The 24,127-nt window shown below is 56.6% G+C and overlaps 1 protein-coding gene across 2 annotated transcripts in view; it reads right to left on the bottom strand.

Moving 5' to 3' along the window:
* OLFM2 (olfactomedin 2) overlaps positions 1-24,127 on the bottom strand; it is an 83,081-nt gene that overhangs the window by 25,525 nt on the left and 33,429 nt on the right. For both annotated transcript variants that reach the window (XM_054012167.1, XM_054012166.1), the window contains exons 2-3: positions 16,698-16,847; positions 3,272-3,427 (exon numbers count right to left, since the gene is read on the bottom strand). In XM_054012167.1, coding sequence (XP_053868142.1) covers positions 3,272-3,427; positions 16,698-16,847 — 306 coding nt within the window. The remainder of the gene's footprint in view (positions 1-3,271; positions 3,428-16,697; positions 16,848-24,127) is intronic.

Genomic DNA, 24,127 nt, shown 5'->3' with positions numbered 1-24,127 from the left:
AATTGTTTTTAATTGTTTACTTTATTAATGTAACTTCATAAGTAAAGTTTTATGAATGAAACAATATTCATTCATAAAACCGGTTACCCCAATAACTGGCTAATTAACAGTTAAGATGCTTGTTAAGAGCCATAGCTGTTCAGTCAGCTGCCTTTGTAAGTTTCATTATCAATCCAATTCCTGCTTAAATCACTGAGACTTGCCCTGTTTCAGTATTGTAACTTCTGTTCACCATTTATTACACTTGCCTACAGTGTCACTTCTGTTCACTGTTTGCCATATTGTAATTCAAACCCCATTTTAAAACGCTTACTCCATTTTGTAAGGGCTTGCTGCAACCTTCATTTTTGCAAACCCTGCTGTAATCTTATTAGTTTAGTTTAGATGTGTGAATGAAGTATGTACGGATGATGGACTCAACCTCCAGCCCCAGCCTGTCCTGATTAAATAGAGTTCAAACACCAGCGGCTGAAGATGCAGACAAGAGCCTTAACAAAGTAATGACAAGTTTCAGAGTAACAGCCGTGTTAGTCTGTATCCGCAAAAAGAAGAACAGGAGTACTTGTGGCACCTTAGAGACTAACAAATTTATTAGAGCATAAGCTTTCGTGGACTACAGCCCACTTCTTCGGATGCATATAGAATGGAACATATAATGAGGAGATATATATACACACATACAGAGAGCATAAACAGGTGGGAGTTGTCTTACCAACTCTGAGAGGCCAATTAATTAAGAGAAAAAAAACTTTTGAAGTGATAATCAAGCTAGCCGAGTACAGACAGTGTGATAAGAAGTGTGAGAGTACTTACAAGGGGAGATAGAGTCAATGTTTGTAATGGCTCAGCCATTCCCAGTCCTTATTCACCATGATTTCAATAATTTCCATCCCACCATCAACCTCAGCCTAGATCAATCCACACAAGCGGTCCATTTCCTGGACACTACTGTGCTAATAAGCGATGGTCACATCAATACCACCCTATACCGGAAACCTACTGACCGCTACACTTACCTACATGCCTCCAGCTTCCATCCAGGACACACCACACGATCCATTGTCTACAGCCAAGCTCTAAGATAGAACCGCATTTGCTCCAATCCCTCAGATAGAGACAAGCACCTACAAGATCTCTATCAAGCATTCTTAAAACTACAATACCCACCTGCTGAAGTGAAAAAACAGATTGACAGAGCCAGACGAGTACCCAGAAGTCACCTCCTACAAGACAGGCCCAACAAAGAAAATAACAGAACACCACTAGCTGTCACCTTCAGCCCCCAACTAAAACCTCTCCAGCGCATCATCAGAGATCTACAACCTATCCTGAAAGATGATCCTTTACTCTCACAGATCTTGGGCGACAGACCTGTCCTCGCTTACAGACAACCCCCCAACCTAAAGCAAATACTCACCAGCAACCACACATCACTGAACAAAACCACTAACCCAGGAACCTATCCTTGTAACAAACCCCGATGCCAACTCTGTCCACATATCTATTCAAGTGACATCATCATAGGACCTAATCACATCAGCCATACCATCAGAGGCTCGTTCACCTGCACATCTACCAATGTGATATATGCCATCATGTGCCAGCAATGCCCCTCTGCCATGTACATTGGCCAAACCGGACAGTCTCTACGCAAAAGAATTAATGGACACAAATCTGACATCAGGAATCAAAATACTCAAAAAACAGTGGGAGAACACTTTAACCTGTCTGGTCATTCAGTGACAGACCTGCGGGTGGCTATATTACAACAGAAAAACTTCAAAAACAGACTCCAAAGAGAGACTGCAGAGCTAGAATTGATATGCAAACTAGACACAATCAACTCCGGTTTGAATAAGGACTGGGAATGGCTGAGCCATTACAAACATTGACTCTATCTCCCCTTGTAAGTACTCTCACACTTCTTATCACACTGTCTGTACTCGGCTAGCTTGATTATCACTTCAAAAGTTTTTTTTCTCTTAATTAATTGGCCTCTCAGAGTTGGTAAGACAACTCCCACCTGTTTATGCTCTCTGTATGTGTGTATATATATCTCCTCATTATATGTTCCATTCTATATGCATCCGAAGAAGTGGGCTGTAGTCCACGAAAGCTTATGCTCTAATAAATTTGTTAGTCTCTAAGGTGCCACAAGTACTCCTGTTCTTCTTTTAACAAAGTAAGAAGAATCCACCCTAAAAAGAAAAGGTGCAATAGAAGGAAGATCAAAGCCCGGTCCAAGGCTGAAAGTCATGTCTGCAATTGACGGGTGATCAATCACCAGACCCAGAGGCAGCGTGACACAGCAAGACCTATAGACTCTGGATTCAAACTAAAGCCTACAAAAAGGATGGGTGAGATGGAAAACTTTGGAGGAGGGTAACATTCTGCTGCCAACATGGAAGGGCATCGGTGCATGCCCAACAGAGACCCAGCTCGTCCTTGTGCCCGGCTTTCCTGGGGATGGGGTTGGAATGGGGGTGGGGGCCAGGGGCGGGGATGGGGTGGAGTCGGGGTGGGGCCAGGGGGCGCAGGCACCCACCGGCGCCGGAGAAAGTTGGTGCCTAGGCCACCAGGAAAGCACGTAAGGCAGCAGAGAGCAGAACAAGCGACACTACCATAAGTGCTTTTAACACGGACAGAACTGCCTACATGGACATGCCACAGTCACGCCGCCGCAGCGTTTGAAGACACTACATTCGGCCAACAGCAGGGGTCTCCCACCAGCGCAGGCTCTCCCCTCCCTGAGAGGCGGTAGCGAGGCTGACAGGAGAATTCTGTCTACACCAGGGGCTAGGTCAGTTTAACCACGTTGCTCGGGGGCGCGGATTTTTCACGCCCCTGAACGACGCAGTTATATGGCCCCAAATTCCTAGCGCCGATTGGGCCTAGGGCAGTTTGTGGCTAGCATGTTAGAGCAGCAGGACATGAGCACAGACAAGGCCTTAATCTGCCTTGTCCATTGGACTGTCTCGCACTGTGTCTGTGCAGCACCTGGCACCATGGGGTGCTGGTCGCAGTTGGTGCCTCTAGGCACTCCTAGCAGCTGCAGAATGGGATTTTCAAAGCCATCTCGATGCCCAAATCCCACCAAGGCCTGGGCATCACTTACGCCTCCCTGCCTCTTGCCCCATATTGTCAGCTGTATCCACATAACAGCGGCACCCAGCCCTGTGCTCCAGACACTCCTGGCGTAGCCGATAGCGCCCAAGGGCAGCAGTACCAGACAGCTAGACCACTGGCAAACGGGAATCTGCAAAGGGTTTACCTGGAAGCTTTTAGTGTTCAGGCTTTTCTGGCTTTCGGTGGCCACCTTCAGCCTGGAATCCAGCCCCTTCATGAGGGACTCCGTGTTGCGCACGTACTGCAGGTCGCGATAGGTTCTCAGGTCCAGCACCTCCATGGACTGGGAGATGTTCTGCACCTGGAAAAGCCAAATGGAGAGGTGAGAGCAGGGGCTCTCCTGAGTCGTGCAGCCCCTCCTTCCCAGAGCAGCGCTGGCGACCAGTACAGGTGAGCGCACGCGGTGCATTCGTGGGACACGCGCTCTCTCTCTCGAGCTCCATTCCCGGGGGTTTCTCTCCAACACAAGCTGAAGTTCTGCAGAAGTTCAGCACGATTTCTACTTCCTGAAGCCCGGAGCTCAGGACCCGCAGGATTGTCCAGCTCCTTCCCCAACGTGCAAAACAACCCAGCTCCATGCAATATAGATCCCAAATCATAGCTCAGTGCTGACAAGAGCGGGGGAAGAGTTGGCCACCGGAATTGTTCTGAGTGTTATTAATAAGGGCCCGGGAACAGAACGAAGCTCTGATTTAATACCAGCGCTCCAGGGAGATGCCTCATTAGCACCGCACTCCTCTGCCTTCCCTGGGAAGGCTGCAGGTGACTTTTCCATTTGGATTCTGCACAGAGTTGGCCAGAATTGATTTGATACGCCCTGCTCCCTTCCCTGATCTCAGTTTAATTAACGAGGCCCTCTCCCAGCTCTGCACCTCCTGCCCATAATGAAAAGATGATTGTGCTAAATGAATTACAGGCATGCAAGGAGAAAGCATCTTCGCTCTGCACCAGAGAGATGGGGAAGTGAGCAGACAGCTGGCCTGGCAGCATCGGCAGCCATTAGTCACTCATTGGAGCATATTCACTGCATCCAGCTCCCCTCCTCCTTCTGATCACACTAAGTGTGGGAGCAGATTCTCACTTACAACCAGGCCTGTTTGTGCTGCCAGCACCGTGCAAAGGGGTTACCGGGTGAGTGACAATGAGGCCTGTTATACGCGAGCCACAGGGCAGCAGGAGTGTGTGCGCGCAGGGGGTTGTTTCAATCCATTCATCTCAACGAGTGGATGGCAATTGGGTTACAGCCAGAAGCTTTGTGATTGTTTTTTTTAAACAAACGTTTAGATTCTGGGCACCGCATTGGAACCTGCTGGCGAGCCTTGTGCCCGAGGCGGGAGCGTGAATTAGCAGGTAGGGCACTGGATGGAGACTCAGCAGATCTGCCTTCTATTCCCAGCCTCTCTGGGCCCCTTTTTCTTTTGTCCGTCTTATCTAGTCACCCTGTGTGTTTGTTAGGGGCAAGGAACCGTCTTTCCCTACTAGGGCTGGGCGCATCGCCGACTGGAACAGCCATGAACGGACCAGAGAAAAAAACGTTTCACTTTGGGTCAAATGGAAGCGGAATTTGGGGTGACTTTGGGTCTGTTCCAGAGCGAGGATTTCAACCTGCATCTCCCACCTCCCAGGTGAGCACCCTAACCCCCGAGAAATCATGAGCCCAGGGGGTTAGGGAGCAACACTTCCCCCTCCCTCCCATCTCCTCCTCCTGCAGCCCTTTTACGAGTGGCCAAAACTATTCATGTCAGAGTCACAAATCAGTTCAAGTCGACCACAACTGCATTTTTCTCTGAATAAAATATTCTTCGGGGAAATTTCACCCAGGTCTACTCTGTGTGTGCGTGAGCAGCCCCCAGCACACGGGGCCGGCGTAGCTGCTGGCGAACGGACTGCAGAGGGGCGCTCCGCCCTGGGACAGCCGGCCCCACACCGCGCTGCTGACCCCGAACATGTGTGTCACACAGCACAGGCGGGTCCATGCTACAGAGGGAGCGGGCAAGCTGGGGAGAGGAAACGAAGCAGCACGGGATACGTCACTGGTTCCCAGTTCGTCCCCGTGCGCCGGCTCAGGTTCGATGCTGGCTCTGTTTATGCAGCCACACTTTGAAAGGGGTGAGTTCATGGGCTGTTTAATTCCCGGTGTGGCAGTGATGTCTCCGGGCTGCCTCTGCCCCAGTGCCCTTGTCCCACCCTGCACCCCATGGGAGGAGGACGGGACAGCGACAATTCACGCCGCTACCTCCCTGGGCTGGGGAACAAGCAATTCCCACTGCCCAGCGTTACGGGCGTGTAAACCCTGTGACAAGTGGCTCCAAACCCTAGGCAGGGCCAGGCTTCCTCGGCACCTAGCTAGACACCGACGTACCCATAGAAATGGTGACACTGAAACTGCAGGGCCCAGTGCCAGGCCAGACACACATCCCTGCTCCCCCTCAGGCCAGGCCCACCCTCCCCCTTGGGCCAGGCCCAGACACCCCCCGCGCCCCGCTCCTCCTCAGGCCAGGCCCAGAGCGCACGCTAGTCCCATTTAGGGATTTAGATGAGGCCTTGGCCGAGCAGGGTCAGTTCCCCCGAAGGGCTGCCCCTGCCTGTCAGTAGCCTACCTAGTGGGGTGCAGGGGAAGCAGCTGCTTCTCCTTAGCACATTTTCCAAAAGCGGAGCCCACACTCCGCTCTGAAGCTTGGTCTGTCCGGCGGCGCTGGGCTCCGGCAGGCAAGGGAGAACAGCATGGGGAGGGGGTGACACGGCCGGAGGAGCATGGCCACAGTGCTCCCCCCGCCCCCCCAGACAACTCCCCCCCCCGACAACTTTCATGCACTGACCGGGTCCCAGGGCGCCCTCGGGGCAGGGAGGGTCTCCCCCGTCTCCTTGCGGCAGCCACACCGGACGGACCCGCGGCCGGTCACTCCCAGCAGGAGCCTCGGCGCCGCCCTCGGCTCATTGGAATAAAACTCCCCCGAGGAGGGGAGAGCGCTTCCCCCCTCCCGCCGCGGCCTCTCAGCGCGACCCACCCACAGCCAGGCTCCCCCAGCAGCCCCGGGCAGGGCAGCGCCCCTGGGCTGAGCAGGCGAGCCGGGCTGGGCGGGTGAGCCGGGCTGCAGCTCGCTCGGACCGCGCCTGGCGGAGCTCGCTGCCTTCTGCCCCCTGCCCCAAGGGGTAGCGCCAGCGCCGAGCCTGGGCTGGTGCTGCTCGCGGCGAGCCCCTCGGAGGCAGTGGCAGTGGGGTTTGCTGCTCTCTGCTGCTGGCTGGGCTGGGCCTAGTGGCCGGGCCCCGGAGAGAAGCAGCGGAAGGGCAGGCAGCGGACTCCCAGGCTCTCCCGGTCCCGGGGGCAGCTCCAGCCCCCTCTGCACAGAGAGCCCCGGGGACCCCAGTCCACGGCACTCCCATCCCCGGTAACCCCTCCCCAAGCTCCATACCCCGTGTACCCCTCCCATGTACCCCGGGCCCCTGCCTTTCCCTCCCCTTCACCTCCCCTCGTACCCCCGTCCTCTGCCACCCTTCCTACATCCTCCCCTTCACCTCCCCTCGTACCCCCTTCCTCTGCCACCCTCCCTACATCCTCCCCTCCACCTCCCCTCAAGTTGAACCCCCTGTCCCCCTCCCTCCACATCCTCCCCTTCACCTCCCCTCAAACCCCCTGTCCCCTGCCAGCCTTCCTCTACAGCCATGGGGGGGCAGCGCGGCTGGAGGAGCGAGGGGGGGCACAGCATGGCCACAGTGTGGCCGGAGGAGCCAGCCAAGGTGGGGGGGGGTACAGCGTGGCCGGAGGAGGAGCCGGGGGGGGGGGGGGGGCTTTTTTATGTTTGCTCCCCCTGCTCTTAGAACCTGGCTACACCACTGCTGTCTGTGCCGTGCACACCAGGTACTCGTAACGCAGCAGCGTCCGGCAGAGGAAAGTTTGCCGTAATCGCACAGCAGCGGAACACAGGCGCCGGCCGCAGATCTCCAGCTCTGTGTCCCGTGAGGAAGGGTCACACTGCAGCCTGATTTCCCTAACCTCTGCCTGCCCCGGGCTCTCTCTTTTCCTGCTTTCCTCTGCCAGGCTGTGGTGAGCATCCGCTCCCCCGCCACACGCTGCAGCAGTGTCCGTAGCCCGGGGTGAGCAGTTGTTACAAGACGCGTGTGAAGATCTTTGCAAATGCAATTTGCTTGCTCACTTGGCTGCGCGTGGTGTCTCGGCCTGGCTGGCGCATTGCCCCCGTGCACCGGTTCTGGATAGACAAACCACTGGCTGAGCGAGAGGTGGCTCTGAGCGGACTGCTACCGCAGAGAGCAGCACCCAGGTCGCTAGCAAGGCCCATCCATCAGCGGGTATTTAACGAACACCAGCTTTCCTCCCAAAGGCCAGGACAGAGCAGCTACAGGAGGCTAAATCAATACAGCACTGAGTTGTTACACACTCCGGTCGCGCCTACAGGCTCCCAGGGAGACCAGGGGCCTGTTGTGCCGGGCGCTCTGCAGACACGGAGATGGACAGAAATTCCACCCCAGCCGGAGGGACTGAATTCTGTCTAAGGCACCACCCAGAGCCAGGCAGAGACACTCTCCGGCCCAGGCAAATCAGAGGTGAGGTGATCCTGGTCTAGTGCCTGGCCCCGGGATTAGCTGAGAACACTCTGTCACGGAGTATTGGGGGACTCAGGGCCCTGCACCCCCGGCTTCCTGCGATTCACCATGACTCTCAGCCAGCCAGTAAAGCAGAAGGTTTATTTGGATGACAGGAATACAGTCCAAGACAGGTCTTGCAGGCACAGACAACAGGGCCCCCCTCAGTTAGGTCCAGCTTGGGGTCCCAGGGCATGCCAGCCCACCCCCCTTTGGGGGGTCAGAGCCATCTCTGCCTCCCAGCCATCTCTCCAGCCTCATTCTAGCCTGCTTCCAGCACTCTGCCTCCAGCGACCCCTCCCACAGCCTTTCTTCAGTTTCCCGGGCTAAGGAGTCGCCTCGCCTTCAACCCCTTCCTGGGTTCTCATGTTACACACTCAGGTATGCGCCCTCGGGCAGATCCCATCCTCCAATGCAGACTATCCCAGCACACTCCCCTGTCAGCATTCACAGACCACAATGAGAACAGGCCCAGTTCGTCACACACTCCTCTTCCTGCAGCTTTCATGTATAAACTCCCGTCTTTCGTTCAGGGGCTGCAGCTGTTCTTTGCTTCTTAAACCACTCGAGTGCACATTTCTTGTGGGCTTTGATTCTTTCATTTTATCGGCCGCCGCTGCTAAAATTAGTTTATTTCAGCGCCTTAACGAGATGAGAACGCAGCCACGTTCCGTCAGTGGTTATTTATTTATAAACAGGGGCCCTGTTGGTGTTTACGGCTGCGGCAGCCTCCGAAGGCTTCAGAGCCGTTTTGCAGCAAGTTATAATAAAAGTTTAATCGTTTTTTTGGGTGTGAATGTATAAAGAGCGGAGAGGAAATAAAAGGAAAGCCGCCTGCTCGTGGACTCTGCCCACCGCAGACGGGGGAATTGAGACCAGTTAGAAAACTTAATAGCTTTTAATAACATTTACCGCAGTAAAGCGACCCAGGGGGCGATTCCTACGTGGGGAGAGAGGGCAGGTCTCTCTCTGCAGCACCTCGCAGAGAAGCAACGCAACCCCCAGAGACTGCATCCGCCTGTGGAGCATTGCCAGCCCCGCCAGGCCCCCCGGGAGTCCAACCTTGGGGCAAACCCCCCCAGACGTCCCACGCTAAGCAGGAGGGGAGACCTCCAAAGGCGGCGAAAGTCTCGGCGGCACAGCAAACGTGTAGAGCTTAGCACCATGGGCACGTCTGCACTGCAATCAGAGGTGTGAATGCAGCACAGGTAGCCATAGCGCAGTTAGCTCGGAGCCAGCCAGCTCTGGGAACAGGAGCCGGGCGGTGTGACTGCTCCAGTGCGAGCTCAGGGTCCCATGCGGGGCCGTACGCTCGTGCTGCGCGCTCGTGCTGCTATTGTTTTCCACGCTAGCTAGGTCCAGGGCAGCTCAGGGGTCTGCATGTGCTGCAGTCACAGCTCGCACGGCAGTGTAGTCAATCCCCGTGTCTCTGCTGGAAATCCAGGGGGAAGCAGGTCACTGGAGCCAGGTCCTGGGGGGCACCCTAACCCCTCCACTGCCCTTCCCCTACAAACGTCAGCTCCGTGTGCACCCTTCGTGGCTCACCTCTGCCAGAATGCTAGAGAGAGCTGCCGTCAGCGAGCGCTGGGCCGTGGTCACAGCTCCAGCCTGGGAATCCTGCACACCCTGCTAGCTTTGTGACCTCATCCCTTCCACCCCGGCCAGGTCTCATCTTTGGGACTGTCGTTCAGTACGTGTTTGTACAGCTCCTAGCGCAGCGGGGCACCATCGTGGCGAGCCCCTGCCATGACTGCAATGTGGATATTAAACAACCACCACCAACACCCTAGCGCTGATGTGATCGCTGCCACACCAGGGCCTGAACTGGGGGCCTCTGGAGCTACGCACATGAGCTGCTACAGCTGTAACAGGCACACGGGAGACCCCTAACACTCGCTCGCCAGCGGTTTACACTCATACCATTGCTTCGGCTGCAGCCTTCCTCATGCAACCAAAACCCACTCGCGCGGATGCAGCCCCAGGCAGGGCAGAGAGCAGTGTTCATAATTCATCAGGGGGCCCCCGGCCCCAACTTGGGTCTGGGGAGCGCTGCGGCACTGCAGGGGCCTGTCAGGCCCACTGTCAAACTGAGCCCCCGCCTTCCACTTTCCACAAGCGCTCACAGGGTTAACCCTTAATCCTTAGCCAACCAGGGGCAAGAATTATACCTTGCCGGGAACAACTTAGTGCCCTGGGTGCCTCTCGACGGGTCAGATCCTACTTCCCCCGTAGCACATTCCGAATGCCGGAGTCCCCTCTGCGCCCTGCCGTTAAACTGACCCTGCCGCTCACCCGAGAAGTAGCTGCATGTTAGCGGTGGGTGAAGTGCCCCTTGTGTGTATCTAGGAGGCTCCACTGGGCTGGGCTGGGCGCTGCGCACGTTGCCCCAGAGTTTACAAGCTAGGTAGACAACGGCAAGATTACGGGTGGCCCCATGTTTACACCGGGGGGAGCTGAGACCCGCAGATTTGCCCACCGTCACATACACAGTCAGCAGCAAAGCTGGGAAGCAAGACCAGATCTCCTGCATCCCCGCCCAGTGCTTCAATCCGCCAGGCCAGCCGGCCCCTCAGCTCCCCGGTAACAGCCCACACAGTGAGCGGCACTGTCAACGTATATGAGTCTCTCACAACGAAGGCTGCACCGGCAGCAGGATCTCTCATCCGTCTCCTCTCCCCACACATCAAACACGGGTCCTTCATTTCGCAGCTCTCCCATCTCCTGCCATCCCAGCTGCTGCTGAGAGGAACAGACTGCTGGCAAAATGGGCAGCATGGCTGCGAAGAGACGTCCCCTTCCAACGTGCTGGGAGGAGATGCTGTTCCCCAGACCCCTCCGTCGGGCTGCAGGGAGCTCGCGTCGAATGTTGCATCACACCGCCAGGGCTTTGCACACAGGCAGACGGGTGGTTCGGGCGACAGCCTCCGCTCGATACTGGCGCTTAGCTGGGGTGTTACCGACGGAGCTGTGCAGAGGCCAGCTCTCTCTCTCGCTCGCTGCTTCCGAGCCATTTTAATTCCTGCCAAGGTCAGGGGCTGACTTCCCTTCACCACCACCTGAGCCCTCCTGCCACTCGGGGAAGATTTATGGGTCTTTATTATTTAGTTTGTGCCTCTCCAGGTCAGTGGTGCGCCGTGCTCAATGCACAGCGCACCGCAGACTCCCTGGGAAATGCCTCCATCGCTTTCCCTAGCTCTCATCACAGGGGCTGCAGACTAGGAGCATTTATCTGGGTCTGTGCAGACGTGGGAGCTCATCTCCCTGCCAGATCTCCTGCCGTCAGCGTCTGCAGCCCCTCACGTGAGCAACAGGCACCCAAGGATCAGAGCTGACTAGGGAAAACCACGTCCATACGTTCCACTCTGGACTTGCCGTCCAAAGCCTGGAACGCGAGGTCCGGGCTCCCAGTGGGCGAGGGCAGAACAGATCCAGGAACCTCGGTCACTTGATTTTCTCTCCATGCCGCGTGGAGCTGGGCTGGATGGTTCGGCAGGGGATCACCAGTCGTGGCTGCCCTGGGCTGTCCTGAGCTGGGTGAAATGAGGGAGTTGGGGGGTAAGGAACAGTTTGCTGCACACAGCGGCGAGATCTACCGGCTCGGGACTCCAGACCCCCGGATTCTTTCCCAGCTCTGTGACCTTAGGCCAATGTTCTGCTCTTTGGGGCAGGGCCCGTCTTCTTGGAGTCTGGGCAGCTGTGGGCACAACGGGGCTGTGACGAAGATCCCAGCTGAGGCTGCTGGGTGTGTTGTAATGCAGATGTGCTAAGATCTCCGAGAACATGGCGATGCGGGACGAGGCTTTCACATGTGGCTGTGTGATGACGAACACGTGAAAATAAGCGTCTCCCAGTTTCCAGGGAAGCGGTGCGCTCACACCTCCAGCGAGGGCAGTGGCAGCTCGGAGAACCAGGACACGCATCCAGCCAGGCACCTGCGTTTGGAAAGGGTTGTCCCTGTCCCTCAGGCAGAGTCTGCTTTCCATGGAGCGAATATAGCTTAACACACGAGAGCCAGTCGAGATTACAGCCGGCATTGCAATAAGCAACAAACGCCCAATGCTCAGCCCTGCACCAGAGCCAAAAAGGATTTAAACCCGCTTAAAAACACTCAGGCCCAGGCCCTGCCAGTCACCCATCGCGGGAGAAGCAGGCATGACCCTGCCCAGGGCCCAACTGTGGAGTCACCCCGTCCCATCTGTCCCGCAGGAGAAAGAAAACTGCCCTGTTCTCACTCCAAACCCAACCCACTGACTCCGCCCAGACAGGGCTTGTTTCCCTGCGCAGCTCCGGGGACGCACCCCACGGGGAGGGCTGCAGGCACCACCTCCGAGCTTGGGCAAGGTCATCTGGAGAAACATCGCTGCACTGGTCCGGAGGAGTCCGAGGCAGCGAGACCAAGGGGCCATGCATCTCAGAGAGCAGCACCCCCTCCCCCCTACCCACAAAATGATAGCAGCGTCTCCACAGTGGGGAGCAGCCGTTCCAGAAATCACGAAGGACCCCCCACACACACACGCCGCCCCGGCAGTGGGGCTCAGAGCCACCCGCTCCTGAGACATTCAGCACGTGACACTCCAGGCCAGGGCTCTTCAGCTCCCCGGTGCTCAGGTGAATGGGACGTTCTCCCCAGCCGCACACGGCAAGATGCAATCGCCAGGGGCAGCGCACAAGCAAGACAGCTCTTCAGCAGGCGCAGCCCCACCCATCCACATTGCTATACGCCTTCCGTGAGCGTCCGCGAGCCCCCAGGTGAGCGCCGAGCCCTAGCCAGAGGGAGAGCCAGCCCTGCCCTGAAGAGGTGACAGGGACGGAGAGGTGCAAAGAGGAGAAGTGACTTCCCCCGGCCCACCCAGCAGGTCAATGAAGAGCCCCCAGCTCTGCTGTGCCCCCGGACTGCCCCACCCACAAGCTTTGCGCCCGAGAGAATGACAGGTGCATGGTGGGGATGTCACACCTCTCTCTGGGCAAGCAGCGGGGTCACGGGCAAGAGCAGCACCCCAGGGGAGCTGGCACATGGCGCTGGCAGTCCCTATGCCCCTAGATAGGACTCGCTCTGCAGTGGTGCCTCTCCGAGGTCTGCATAGCCCGGGGGGAGACGGGGGGACGACAGACTGTGGAGACGCAGCAGAGTCTTGTGGGTCAAACACTGCCCATGTGTGGAGGCGGCGCGGGAGCAATGCCAGCTCTGTGGCGGACTCCCTGGGGGACGTTAGCTGAGCTCCCGCATCTCTCCGGGCTCCGTCCCCCACTGTAACAGAAGGGCAGTGGCACGTCCGCGTCTCTTCAGCCTGAAGCTCTTCGGGGCAGCGGCTCTCTTGCTGTGTAGCTGCGCAGCGCTGGGTGCCGGGGCCCCAGACGTCTTGTCCCCCCCCCCCCCGTCTGTCCGCACCCATCACGCCGACCAACTTGGCCCGTGCGCGGCCGCCTCTTCGCCAGTAGCTTTAGCTGGGCTCCGTGGGTTAAAGCCGGCAGGGATGCGCCAAGCCCAGCTGCACCCCGCCTCTAACGGCAGGGGAGACACCCCTGAGGGCCTCAGCCAGAGCACCTGTGAACCTGGGGCTCCCGAACCTCTGCACCGTCCTTTGACACCGCGCTCTGCGCTTGTCTGCCCGGCCCCACTGTGCAAAGTCATTCCTAGTCTCACTGCCAGTTAGCAGCCGGGAAAGGTGAAGAGCAGAGAGGAGCCAGTCCCTATTCCCGCCCCACTTCCCCTGTTGTTATTAGGCGTTATTCGCCCTGCCCGAGATCTGCCGTGCCAGGCGCTGCACGGACACAAAGCGACAGACAGTCCCTGCCCCACGGCGCTCAGCGCCTAAACAGACAGGAGGGGATGGGAAACAGAGGCAGAGATTTCCAGAGCTGCTGAAGGGATGGGAGCTGCACGTGCTCAGAAATCGGCTGCTATTACCTGAGGCTCCAGCAGGGCTCCTGGAATCGCTTTTGGAGACTGGGCCCCAGGCTGGGAAAACGTGACCCGGGCTCCCGCGCTGGACCCTTTGCCCACAAGTAGCCACAGAGGCAGGGTGCCTTCATTCAGGCACCCTGCGCTGGGAGGTGGTGGGGTGCAACGGATAGGGTGTGAACCTGGATTCTACACCCAGCTCTGACGCCCACCCACTGGGCGAGCTTGGGTGGGACACGTCCCCTCCGTGTGCCCGCCTCCCTTCCCACCCTTTGTCTCCCGCACGAGCGTCTCGCCCCAGGGTATGGCCAGCACCTCGCACAACCAGGCCTCTGGAAATCGCCTGCTCTTGTGCTGAAATAACTTTTTCCTGGAACGAGCTGAACCATTGCAAATAATCAATAGCGATTTGCCTCTAATCTCCCTCTTAGCTGGAGATTTATCTCTGTATCTGGCCTGAGAGTCCCAGCCTCGAAGGCAGATGATAAAATCAGCTACTGCCTTGTTCAAAAAACAAACCATTTTCCTGGGAGGGGACCCTGCCTGGCCTCCAGCGCATTTGCCTTACGGGGCTGCCGGCTGAAAAACGTTTCGGATTAACTTCTCGTCAGGTTTAACCTTTATCACAACAGGCAGGCTCATTTTGCGCAGGGCCCACGAACAGTGTTTGATTGCTTTGCCCACCAACCATGTTCCCAGACACACAATGACCCGAGCTGGTGGTAATAACAATTCACTGCGGTCATGTTACGTCTGATAGCAGCCCTTCATCATTCGAATGGCCATGGAGAACCAGAACATCCCCATCTCCACATCTCACACGGAATGTAAAGGCATTAAAGATGCTAATGCCGGCAAATAGCCACTTTCCCCACAGATTGAGGGGGGGGATGGGGCAGAGATAGAGAGAACGCTGCCCTCATTTTCAGCTATGGTGATGAATAGCCACCTAGCCAGAGGGTCTGAGGGTAGGTGGACAGAGCAGAGAGAGGGGTAGGTAGCGAGGGAATTGGAGAACTGGTCTGAATTCAACAAGATGAAATTCAGTAAAGAGAAGTGCAAAGTCCTGCACCTAGGAAGGAAAATTCAGATGCACGATTCCAGCGTGGGGTACCTGCCCAGTACTGCTGCAAAGAGCTGGGGATTCTACTGGGTTCCAAATCGAAGGCGTCAACACCGTGATGCAGTTGCAAAAAAGGCAAATATCAGTCTGGGCCGTATGACTAGACGTGTCGCCTGCTGCACGTGGGAGGTCACTGTCCTGCCCTCAGCTGCAGCCCTGCTCCCATTCTGGGCAGCTGTAGGAAAGCTGTGAACACGCTGGGGAGCAGCTTAGCAGCAAAGATGATCCAAGATTTAGAAAAGCTGACGCAGGAGACGAGGTACAAAACACCTGGGCACTCTTAGTCCTGAGGAAAGAAGGTTCAGCAGGGATCTGATAACAGTCTTCGAATCTGTTACCGGCTTTTGCAGAGAGGACAGCGATCAATGTTTCTCCCTGGTACCGGAGGTAGGACAAGACGCGGTGGGTTTAATCTGCAGCCAGGCTGGTGTCATGGAGTGTGGGGGGACACAAGGCCCTGCACCCCCGGCTTCCTGCGATTCACCAGGACTGTCAGCCAGCCAGTAAAGCAGAAGGTTTATTTAGACGATAGGCACACAGTCCAAGACAGGTCTTGCAGGCACAGACGACAGGACCCCCCTCAGATAGATCCATCTTGGGGTCCCAGGGCACCACAGCCCCCTTGGGGGGGTCAGAGCCCCATCTGCCTCCCAGCCCTTCCACCAGCCAGCTCTGAAACTCTCTCCCCAGCCTTTGTTCAGTTTCCCAGGCCAAGGTGTCACCTGGCCTCCAACTCCTTCCTGGGTTCTCACGTTACATGCTCAGGTATCTTCCCTCAAGGCCAGTCTCCCATCCCCCAATGCAGAACGTCCTAGCCAACCTCCCCTGCCTTCCCAGCCAACACTCCCCACTCAGCGTTCAAAGACCACATTAAGAACAGTCCCAGTTCGTCACAGCTGGATATTAGGAAACCTGCCTAACTCCCTACGGAGAGAAGCTCTGTGAGAGGTTCCCAAGGCGGTTGGGGAAGCCCCGTCACTGGAGGTGGACAAACCCGCATCAGGGCGGCTCTGGGTTTACTCACTCCTGCCTCAATGCCGGGCACCGGATGTGACTTCTCGAGGTTCCTCCCAGCCCCACCTTTCCGGGATTCAGCAGGAGCTCGCTTGCCCTGTCTCTCGCTCTGGGTCTGCCCAGCACCACCAGCTGCTACTACAAGGGTGAACATCTGGCCCCTAGCACTCAGGTGGGGTGTGGGCCTTTACCTGCACTCTGCAGGGGGCTGCTTCTCACCCCTCCAGGCCTGGCTCTAGGGGGAGGAGGCCGTTCCCCACTGTTTCACCAGGGACTCACGCCCGCCCCAAGCGCCACCCACCCCTCTGCTCCCCGCCAGCCGCTCCCGCGTGCTGGTGCTGCATTAACAGCACCAGGCACGGCCACAAATCCGGGGACCCGCCCCTCCCTGATCTGACTAATAAATACGTTATTTGCAGGTTCAGAGTCAATAACAAGTTGGCTTCCCTGGCAGGAAGCGCCAGGATTAATTGCATTCAAATCGACTAGGATGGATTTGCTGCTCACCCTCCATTAGGAGTGACACAGACCCCATTTGCATGTCATTAGCGGAGGGAAGGGAACTCCTGCCTGGCTCTCCCCCCCATCCTCTGAGCGTGTCCATGGCTGCACTGGACTTCCGGCTCAAAGCAGCCGGCTTCCAACATTTGCACAGGGCCGGAGAAAAAACACTGCAATTAGCGTGTTGGGAAGTGGGTGTTAAGGACTTCCAGGGACGTGGGTATTTCCCAGGACAGGGAAAGACCAAGTCACCGCTCCACACCCATTCCTATGGTGCAGAGGCGAGGAGGCGCGCCGCGGCACACAGCTGCAAGGGGCAGTTGGGACAGGCTCCCCACCACCCTGATGGCCGGGGGACTCGGCCAGCCGGTCTGCGCAGAGGCCGCGTAACCCCAGGTCTGCGTGCAGGAGCGAAGCCGAGTCTCTTACCTTTTCCATCAGCTGCCGGAGCTGCCGGCTGCGCAGGTCTCGGGAGCAGGTGCCCTGCACCGGGATGACCGCTGTGCAGAGGCATTTGCCATCGGGGGCTTGAGCGGAGGTGTAAACTTGCCAGCCGTCATCGGGGCTTTGGAAGAGAGTCTGCAACAGAGAGGGAGGAGACTTATCGGCCTGACTTTGACAGGCTGCTGCGTGGCTTCAGAGCCTGTCAAAGGCTCTCTCGAAGTCCAAGGACACTCTGTGCACTGGATCCCCCTTTGGCGACCCCCTCAGAGAATTCGAGGCGCGATTTCCCTTTACAAAAGCCGGGATCTCTTCCCCACCACACTGTGGCTACCTACGCCTCTGACCATTCTGTCAATCGATTGGCCTGGGACTGAAGTCAGGCGCCCCGGCCTGCGATTGCCAGGATCCCCTCTGGAGCCTTTGTAAAAATCTCCACTCATCGGGAACAGAGGCTGATTTAAGCGAGAGGTTACACCCCACTGTTAGTAGTTCTGCAGTCTCAGATCTGAGTTCCCTCAGAACTTGTGCTTAAATACCATCTGTTCCTCAGGACTTCCTACTTCAGGTTGTTCTAAAATCTCCTCAACTGACACCTCAGTCTGGGGCAGTTCCTCAGATCCGTCACCTAAACCGAATGGCTCAGATGTGAGAGTTTCCCTCCCGTCAATCTTCCGCAGTGAAGATTGATGCAAAGAATTCATCTCGCTTCTCTGCAATGGCCCTAGCTTCCTCAAGGGCTCCTTTAGCACCTCGATTGTCCAGGGGCCTCACTGATTGTTTGGCACCTTCCTGCGGCTGATGCACTTAACAAAAATGTTGCTGTTAGTTTTTATCTTTTGCTAGTTGCCCTTCAAATTCTTTTTTGGCCTAATTATACTTTTACACTTGACTTGCCTGAGTTCATGCTCCTTTCTATTTTCCTCTGTAGGATTTGACTTCCAGTTTTTAAAGGATGCCTTTTTGCCTCTAACTGCCTCTCCTACTGTTTTGTTTAGCCATGGTGGCATTTTTTGGTCTTTTCTTTTTAATTTGGAATATGCATTTAGTTTGAGCCTCTTTATGGTGTTTTTAAGACATTTCCATGCAGCTTTCACAAATTTCATTCTTGTGACTGTTCCTGCTAATTTCCCTTTAACTGGCGCCTTCATTTTTGTGCAGTTCCCCTTTCTGAAGTCAAATGCGCCTGCGGTGGGTTTTTGGTATTTCCCCCCCGCAAGGATGTTAAATTTAATTACATCATGGTCGCTATTACTGAGCAATTCAGCTACGTTCACCTCCTGGACCAGATCCTGTGCCCCACTCAGGACTAAATCCAGAATTGCCCCTCCCCCCTGCGGGGTCCAGGACGGGCGGCTCCAAGAAGCCGTCATTAATGGGGTCTAGAAATTTTATCTCTGCATCCCATCCTGAGGTGACGTTCCCAGTCCATATGGGGATAGTTGAAATCCCTCATTATTATCGAGTTTTCTATTTCTGTAGCCCTCTACTCTCCCTGGCATTTCACAATCACCGTCACCCTGCGGGTCAGCTGGTCGGCTGTACATTCCTACTGCTAGACCCTTATTATTCAAGCAGGGAATTTCTATCCAGAGAGGTTCTATGGTACCGTTAGAGGCAGTTAAGATTTTTGCTACATTTCACTCACTCACACACCACCACCCCCACCAGCACGACCTCGTCTGTCATTCCTGTACAGTTGGTTCCCTGGCATTCCCAGGTCCCATTGAGGGTCATTGTTCCATCAAGTGTCTATGACACCTGTTACATCCGTATCCTCATTTAGTACCAGACACTCTGGTTCAACCAGCTTAGTACCTAGACTTCTTGTACTTGTACACAAGCATTAATAAAATGTGTCAATATTTTGGCGTCTGCCTTCACGGGATGTAACTGAATGGGACTGGTTTTCATTTGACTGTTTCTCTTCAGTTCCTACCAGTCCTCTATCAACGTCTATCCTCTCCTTGTTACCAGGAAATAGAGAATCCCCTTCAATAAATACTTCCCAAAAGAATGGCTCTGTCCGAACCATGTGCTCCTCTGCGTCTGTCGGCTTCCCCCAGCCCTTCGGTCAAAAACTCCTCCACGACCTTTTTAATTTTCCAGGCCACCAATCTGGTTCCGGTTGGGTTTAGGTGGAGCCCATCCTGCCTCTGGAGGGTCCTCCTTTGCCAAGTTTCCCCAGTTCCTAATAAACCTAAACCCCTCCTCCGAACACCATCTCACCTGCGCATCGAGACCCTGTGGCTCTGCCTGTCTGCCCGGCCCCGTGCATGGAGCTGGAAACATCACCAGATACCTGCTACCTGCCAGTTCTTAATCCTAGGGGTGACGTTCTGGGCAAAGCCCTACTGGTGCCTGTCCCACGACTGCAGGCTCATGGCTAGAGCCAGCAGCCATCGCCTGGGATCCTGGCACTCCATGGACACCTTGTGGCCTTTGACGTCACGCTCAGACCCATTTCTGACCCAAAGCGTTGACGCAGGGGCTGGCAGTAGGGAGGAGGAAGAAGGGGAGGGTGGAGTTACGCTAGGAGAAGTCAGAGATGTGGCTGGCAACCTAATGCATCATAAATCCCCTGGCTGCAAGGCAGACTTCCTAGTCACTCCTTCTCTGCGCCTCCTTTCCCCAGGACAACGCGGATACCAGCCCTGCCCTGCCCCAGGGATGTCAGGGTAAATACAGTAGAGAGGGTGAGGCTCAGGCACCAGAGAAGGGGGGACAGAGAGAGAGTCAGGAGCTCAGCTTCTGACAATTCCCAGGGGAGCTGGATGCTTCATTAGGAACTTTTTAGCCTTTTAGACACCCCCCCCCCCCCAAATTAATGTTTTTTCTCTGTGTGTCAGACACACACGCCTCCATCCTCCCTTTCCGGGCAAGGAGTAAAGTGCAAATTAACACCGGTTGCTCCTGCAGGGCCAAGCGCACAGAGAGCCCGGCCCAGACGCAGGAATGGGGCAGGCTGGTGAAACCGGCGCCATCCCCCAGCCTGGCAAATGCCCGCGTGACAGCTGGGAGCACATGGCGTCTGTGTAAATATTTATCAGTGCAAGTGCAAAGAGACCTGTGAGGTGTGTACCCGCCCACGCTCGGTGCTGTACGATAAACAGGAACGTGACGCGGGAGCTAACCATGGGATAACACCCATGGAGAGGGCTGCAAACATCGTACAGGCCCCCACGATGATGGGCTCCCACAGAGCGAGAGGCGCCCCCTGCCCAGAGAACTCTTCCTGGGGAAGGATCAGTTCCTCATTTGACAGAAGGGGCTCGGAGAGTCCCAGCCACAAATCAAACCCAGGTCGCCTGCGTCCTGATCCAACCCCTTCTCCTTGCACCGGCCTTGCTGACACGGCAAGCTGCAAAGCCCATGAAGCCAGTGGGACTTTGCCCTGACTCCGGCGAGGTCTGGCCCAGGGCCGAAGGGCAGGAACGGGGAGCGACGGCCCCACGGGACTGACCCTGCGGGGTTTATCCAAATTCCCTTTTTCCCACCAGGCCCTCTGGCTCTCCACACACCGGTGCTGCACTATGCTCGGTTACTGAACCTTTGTGGGGGTCAGCCTTGGGTTGGGTGAAGGATGGGCATTATCTGCCACCCAAAATTCTAAACAAAGAAAAATACATGACAAACCTCAAAGCAAATGAAACATTTCAATTTTTCAAAGAAATGAAAATGAGTCAAGTACTGAACATTCGTTTTGTTTCATTTTTTTGCAACCCCCCCCCCCTTCCCCTTTCTCTGGGGAAAAAAGGGAAAGAAAGAAGGGGGAGAAAAACAAAACAACAATATGAAAAACAAAACTTTTCCATTTTTCAAAGACTAAATGTTTGATTTGAAACAAGAGAAAATGAAAGTTTTCATTTTCCTTTTAGCTCGTATTGAAAAAATGCAAAGAACATGATTTTTTGGTCAAAATTTACACTTTGTCCTAAAAGCCTTTTTCTGCCACAAAAAACACCCCAAAAGTCACTTGCCTTTCTCTGGCTCTCAGCCCCCTGCCTGGGAAAGGGGGAAATAGCACCGCCCTAGTGGACAGTGAAGAGAAACATTACGAGATTGTGAGGTGCTCAGATACCGCGGCCATGGGGCCTGATAAGTACCCACAACACTGAGGCTGCAAACACCATGGTTTAGCTCGTTGGCAGGACCAGACCCAGGCAATGTCCCCTCTGTGTTTTAAACATTCCCGCCTCTATTCCCGTCCCTGGGCCCGGTTCCCATTCGGCCGGGACCCCAGGGCGGATTATCACTTTCTAACCAATGCCGACGTGTGGAACAGGAGGGGGGCTGGAGCTCTCCTTCCAGGCCAGCTCTGAGAGCTGCTAACTGGGGCCTGACCTACTTTGTACGTCCCAGCTCTCCAATGCTAAGTGCTGCAGCTTCCGTCTCTCTGCTCCTTCGCCCCCAGCCCGGGGCCTTTCGCAGGCCCCTGGCGGACGAGCTGGGGGTGGGGGCCCGGCCAGCCCCTCTACCGGGGGACGCTCCATTGTGAAGAAGCACGGCCTTTATTTCATCCGCTCTAGTCACTTCCACAGCGAATGTCGGGGGCGGGGGGACCCCGAGCCAGAGCGCAGGGGAAGGAGAGGCGCTGAATGGGCAACAGAGCTGCACTTAACGGGCGAGGACAGAATAGGTCACGCCACAACTCATTACGCCAGGGCGGCGTGTCCCGGAGCTGCAGCAGCAGCTAAAAATAGAGGAGGCTCCGTGAACAGCAGGATTCCAGTTATGGATCAGCAAAACCCCCGACCGCTGCCACTTGCATAGGGCTGGCCCCTGCGGCTCGCTCTCGGTCCTACCATCCCCCTCCGAGGGCAAACGCCCTTCAGCTGCGCGGCCCGGTGTGCTACAGCTCCCCCCGGCCGGCCCGGCTCCAGCGGCACAGGGGCAGACAGAGCAGCTCCCCCCGGCCGGCCCGGCTCCAGCGGCACGGGGGCCGACAGAGCAGCTCCCCCCGGCGGCCCGGCTCCAGCGGCACAGGGGCAGACAGAGCAGCTCCCCCGCCCGGACCGGCTCCAGCGGCACCGGGGCCGACAGAGCAGCTCCCCCCGCCCGGCCCGGCTCCAGCGGCACCGGGGCCGACAGAGCAGCTCCCCCCGCCCGGCCCGGCTCCAGCGGCACCGGGGCCGACAGAGCAGCTCCCCCCGCCCGGCCCGGCTCCAGCGGCACCGGGGCCGACAGAGCAGCTCCCCCCGCCCGGCCCGGCTCCAGCGGCACCGGGGCCGACAGAGCAGCTCCCCAAGCAGCAGGGCCTGTATCGCTCTGGGCCAGAGGCAGGCTCGTTACCTAGGCAGCAGGCCCTGGTCGGGGCTTGTGGGGCAGGCCCACACTCCAGAGGGCTGGAGTCTCCCTCATGCCTCGCGCTGCCATTGACACTGGTGCAAATTGCTACCAAAGGCATCACAGGAGTATCGGGGCCCCTCGGAGCCCCAGGCACAGAGCATCCTCCCCCGGCGCTAGGCACGGTACAAACTCTGAGCGAGAAGACACGGTCCCCTGTACGCTCCCTCCGCACTGGGGAAGTGACGGCACAACACAGCAAAGGAGACCCAGGCCCACAGGCGACAAGAAGATTAATCCTCATTTTGTTGCAAGCTCAGAATTCCTTGCTTGGGGCAGAGCTGCCAACGCCAAGAGATTTTATAAACACCGCTGGGGTTCTGCACACTCGCCGTCTCCTCTCGAGCCCCCACGGCCGTGCTTGGGCCACGGGTCCGGGCGTTCCGCCAGATTGCCCCACTCCCAGTTTCTTTTGCCAGTTCAGTTTAATCGATGAACAGGGGCTGGGAGGGGAATATAACAAATCGTTTTTAATATGAAACGTGGATCTGTCCTGCATCCGGACGACTCCGCATTACCAGCTGGCCAAAGCCCCCCGCTAGCTGAACGACGCCTTTCCATATGATGCTGCCGGCAGGCTCCGGGAAGGCAGCCAAAAGTTGTCCTGTACCCAGGAAGTCCTGGAGAACTCACGGCTTGGAATTCCTCGTGGAAGAGCAGTTAGATGAGGCTGTTTTACCCCAACCTGCCTTTGCGTAAAGTCACTGGGGCAGACAGAAAACAGCCTTATTCCCGGAATGTCTCAGGCCTGGCCGTGAGCTCCCTTTCTTCTTGCCGGGGCTGGGCAGACAGCTGTAATTGTGAAGTAAAGGAACGCTGCCCTTTGCCAGTACGTGGCGCAGACACAGTGACGGAGTCGCACACTGTGGCAGGTTCTGGGAGCAGGTCGCCCCAGCTCCGCAGCACAGTACAAGGGGTGAAGATCACCCTCCCCCCCAGGCCGCCGGACGAGAGCTACACTCACAGGAGAAGCCTGGGAACTCTGTGCTGCGTGGCTTGATGAGTGTTTGGGTCGCACCTTCCAGAGCAGAGGGTGTGTGCGATTTTCTTCCCTTTGCTCAATTCTGGGGACCCCCCTCCCCACGACCTGGGGCGAGTCGCTGCAGCTCTCGGTTCTCCGCCTGTACCACACAGATGATCATTCTGCCTTGTCCATGTAGGTGGCAAACTCGCTGGGGGCCAAGGCTCTGAGTCCATGCAGCACCTGGCACCGGGGACCGGGATCTCCACGGGGACCACAGGGCTGCTGCTAACAACAACCGGCACTACCGCAGGGTGGAAAGGGAGCACCTGAACCCCACCGGCTCTGGCTAAGAGCGGACAGGCGGAAGCAGCACCTCAGGGATGCGTTTCTGGGCCAGTCTCCTGACTGGCTTACCTGCACTGACTCTAAGGGAATCTGGTCCTGTGTTTCCCCGGTGGCGACCGTCTGCGCCTGGTAGAGGAACGAGACAATTTCCCCACAGCCCTGAACCGTCTGTGTCTCTTGCTGACACCTGAACGACATGTGGCGCCTTAGGGGGAAGGAGGAGAGCGAAAACTGCAAAACTCAGCCCCTTTTATCTAACAGTAATAGGATTGATGTTCCAGTAATTCCCTGTGCAGAGGTGACTCTCCCCGCAGGGGAGAAAAGCTACACGAACAAATTGCTAATTTATTCCCTCTAATTTCAGGTCCCTTTGCACACGCTTGAGGAGCCCGCCACGCCTGAAGTGACAAAGCCCTGCTCATCTTAGACCGGCGGAGACGCCACCCCAGAGCCTGGGCAAACACTTCCCTGGCTGCACGGAGGCCATAAGCAGTGAGAACAGTGTCACGGAGTCCCCGGGCAATGCGCTGGACCTGCTCCCTACAAAGCCAGTCAGGACTCTGGGGAAGTCTCCTTTCTGTGAGCAGACTGTCTTCAGGGCAAGAAGCTCACACGGCTTCACCTTCCTGGGTCTGACCTTGGAGCATTCAGCATATGCCCCTCCGTGCGCTTCCCACAGCAAGTCCGCCCAGGCGAGGTCCTGGGGAAGCCAGAGGGTCCTGCTCCCCCACTTCGTAGTCAGACATGATGTGACGAAGTGGGG

Source organism: Malaclemys terrapin, chromosome 23 (genome assembly GCF_027887155.1).
Source record: "Malaclemys terrapin pileata isolate rMalTer1 chromosome 23, rMalTer1.hap1, whole genome shotgun sequence".
Taxonomy (NCBI): Eukaryota; Metazoa; Chordata; order Testudines; family Emydidae; genus Malaclemys; species Malaclemys terrapin.
The sequence above is the reverse complement of the archived record's forward strand: the minus strand, read 5'-3'. Positions and strand labels throughout refer to the sequence as shown.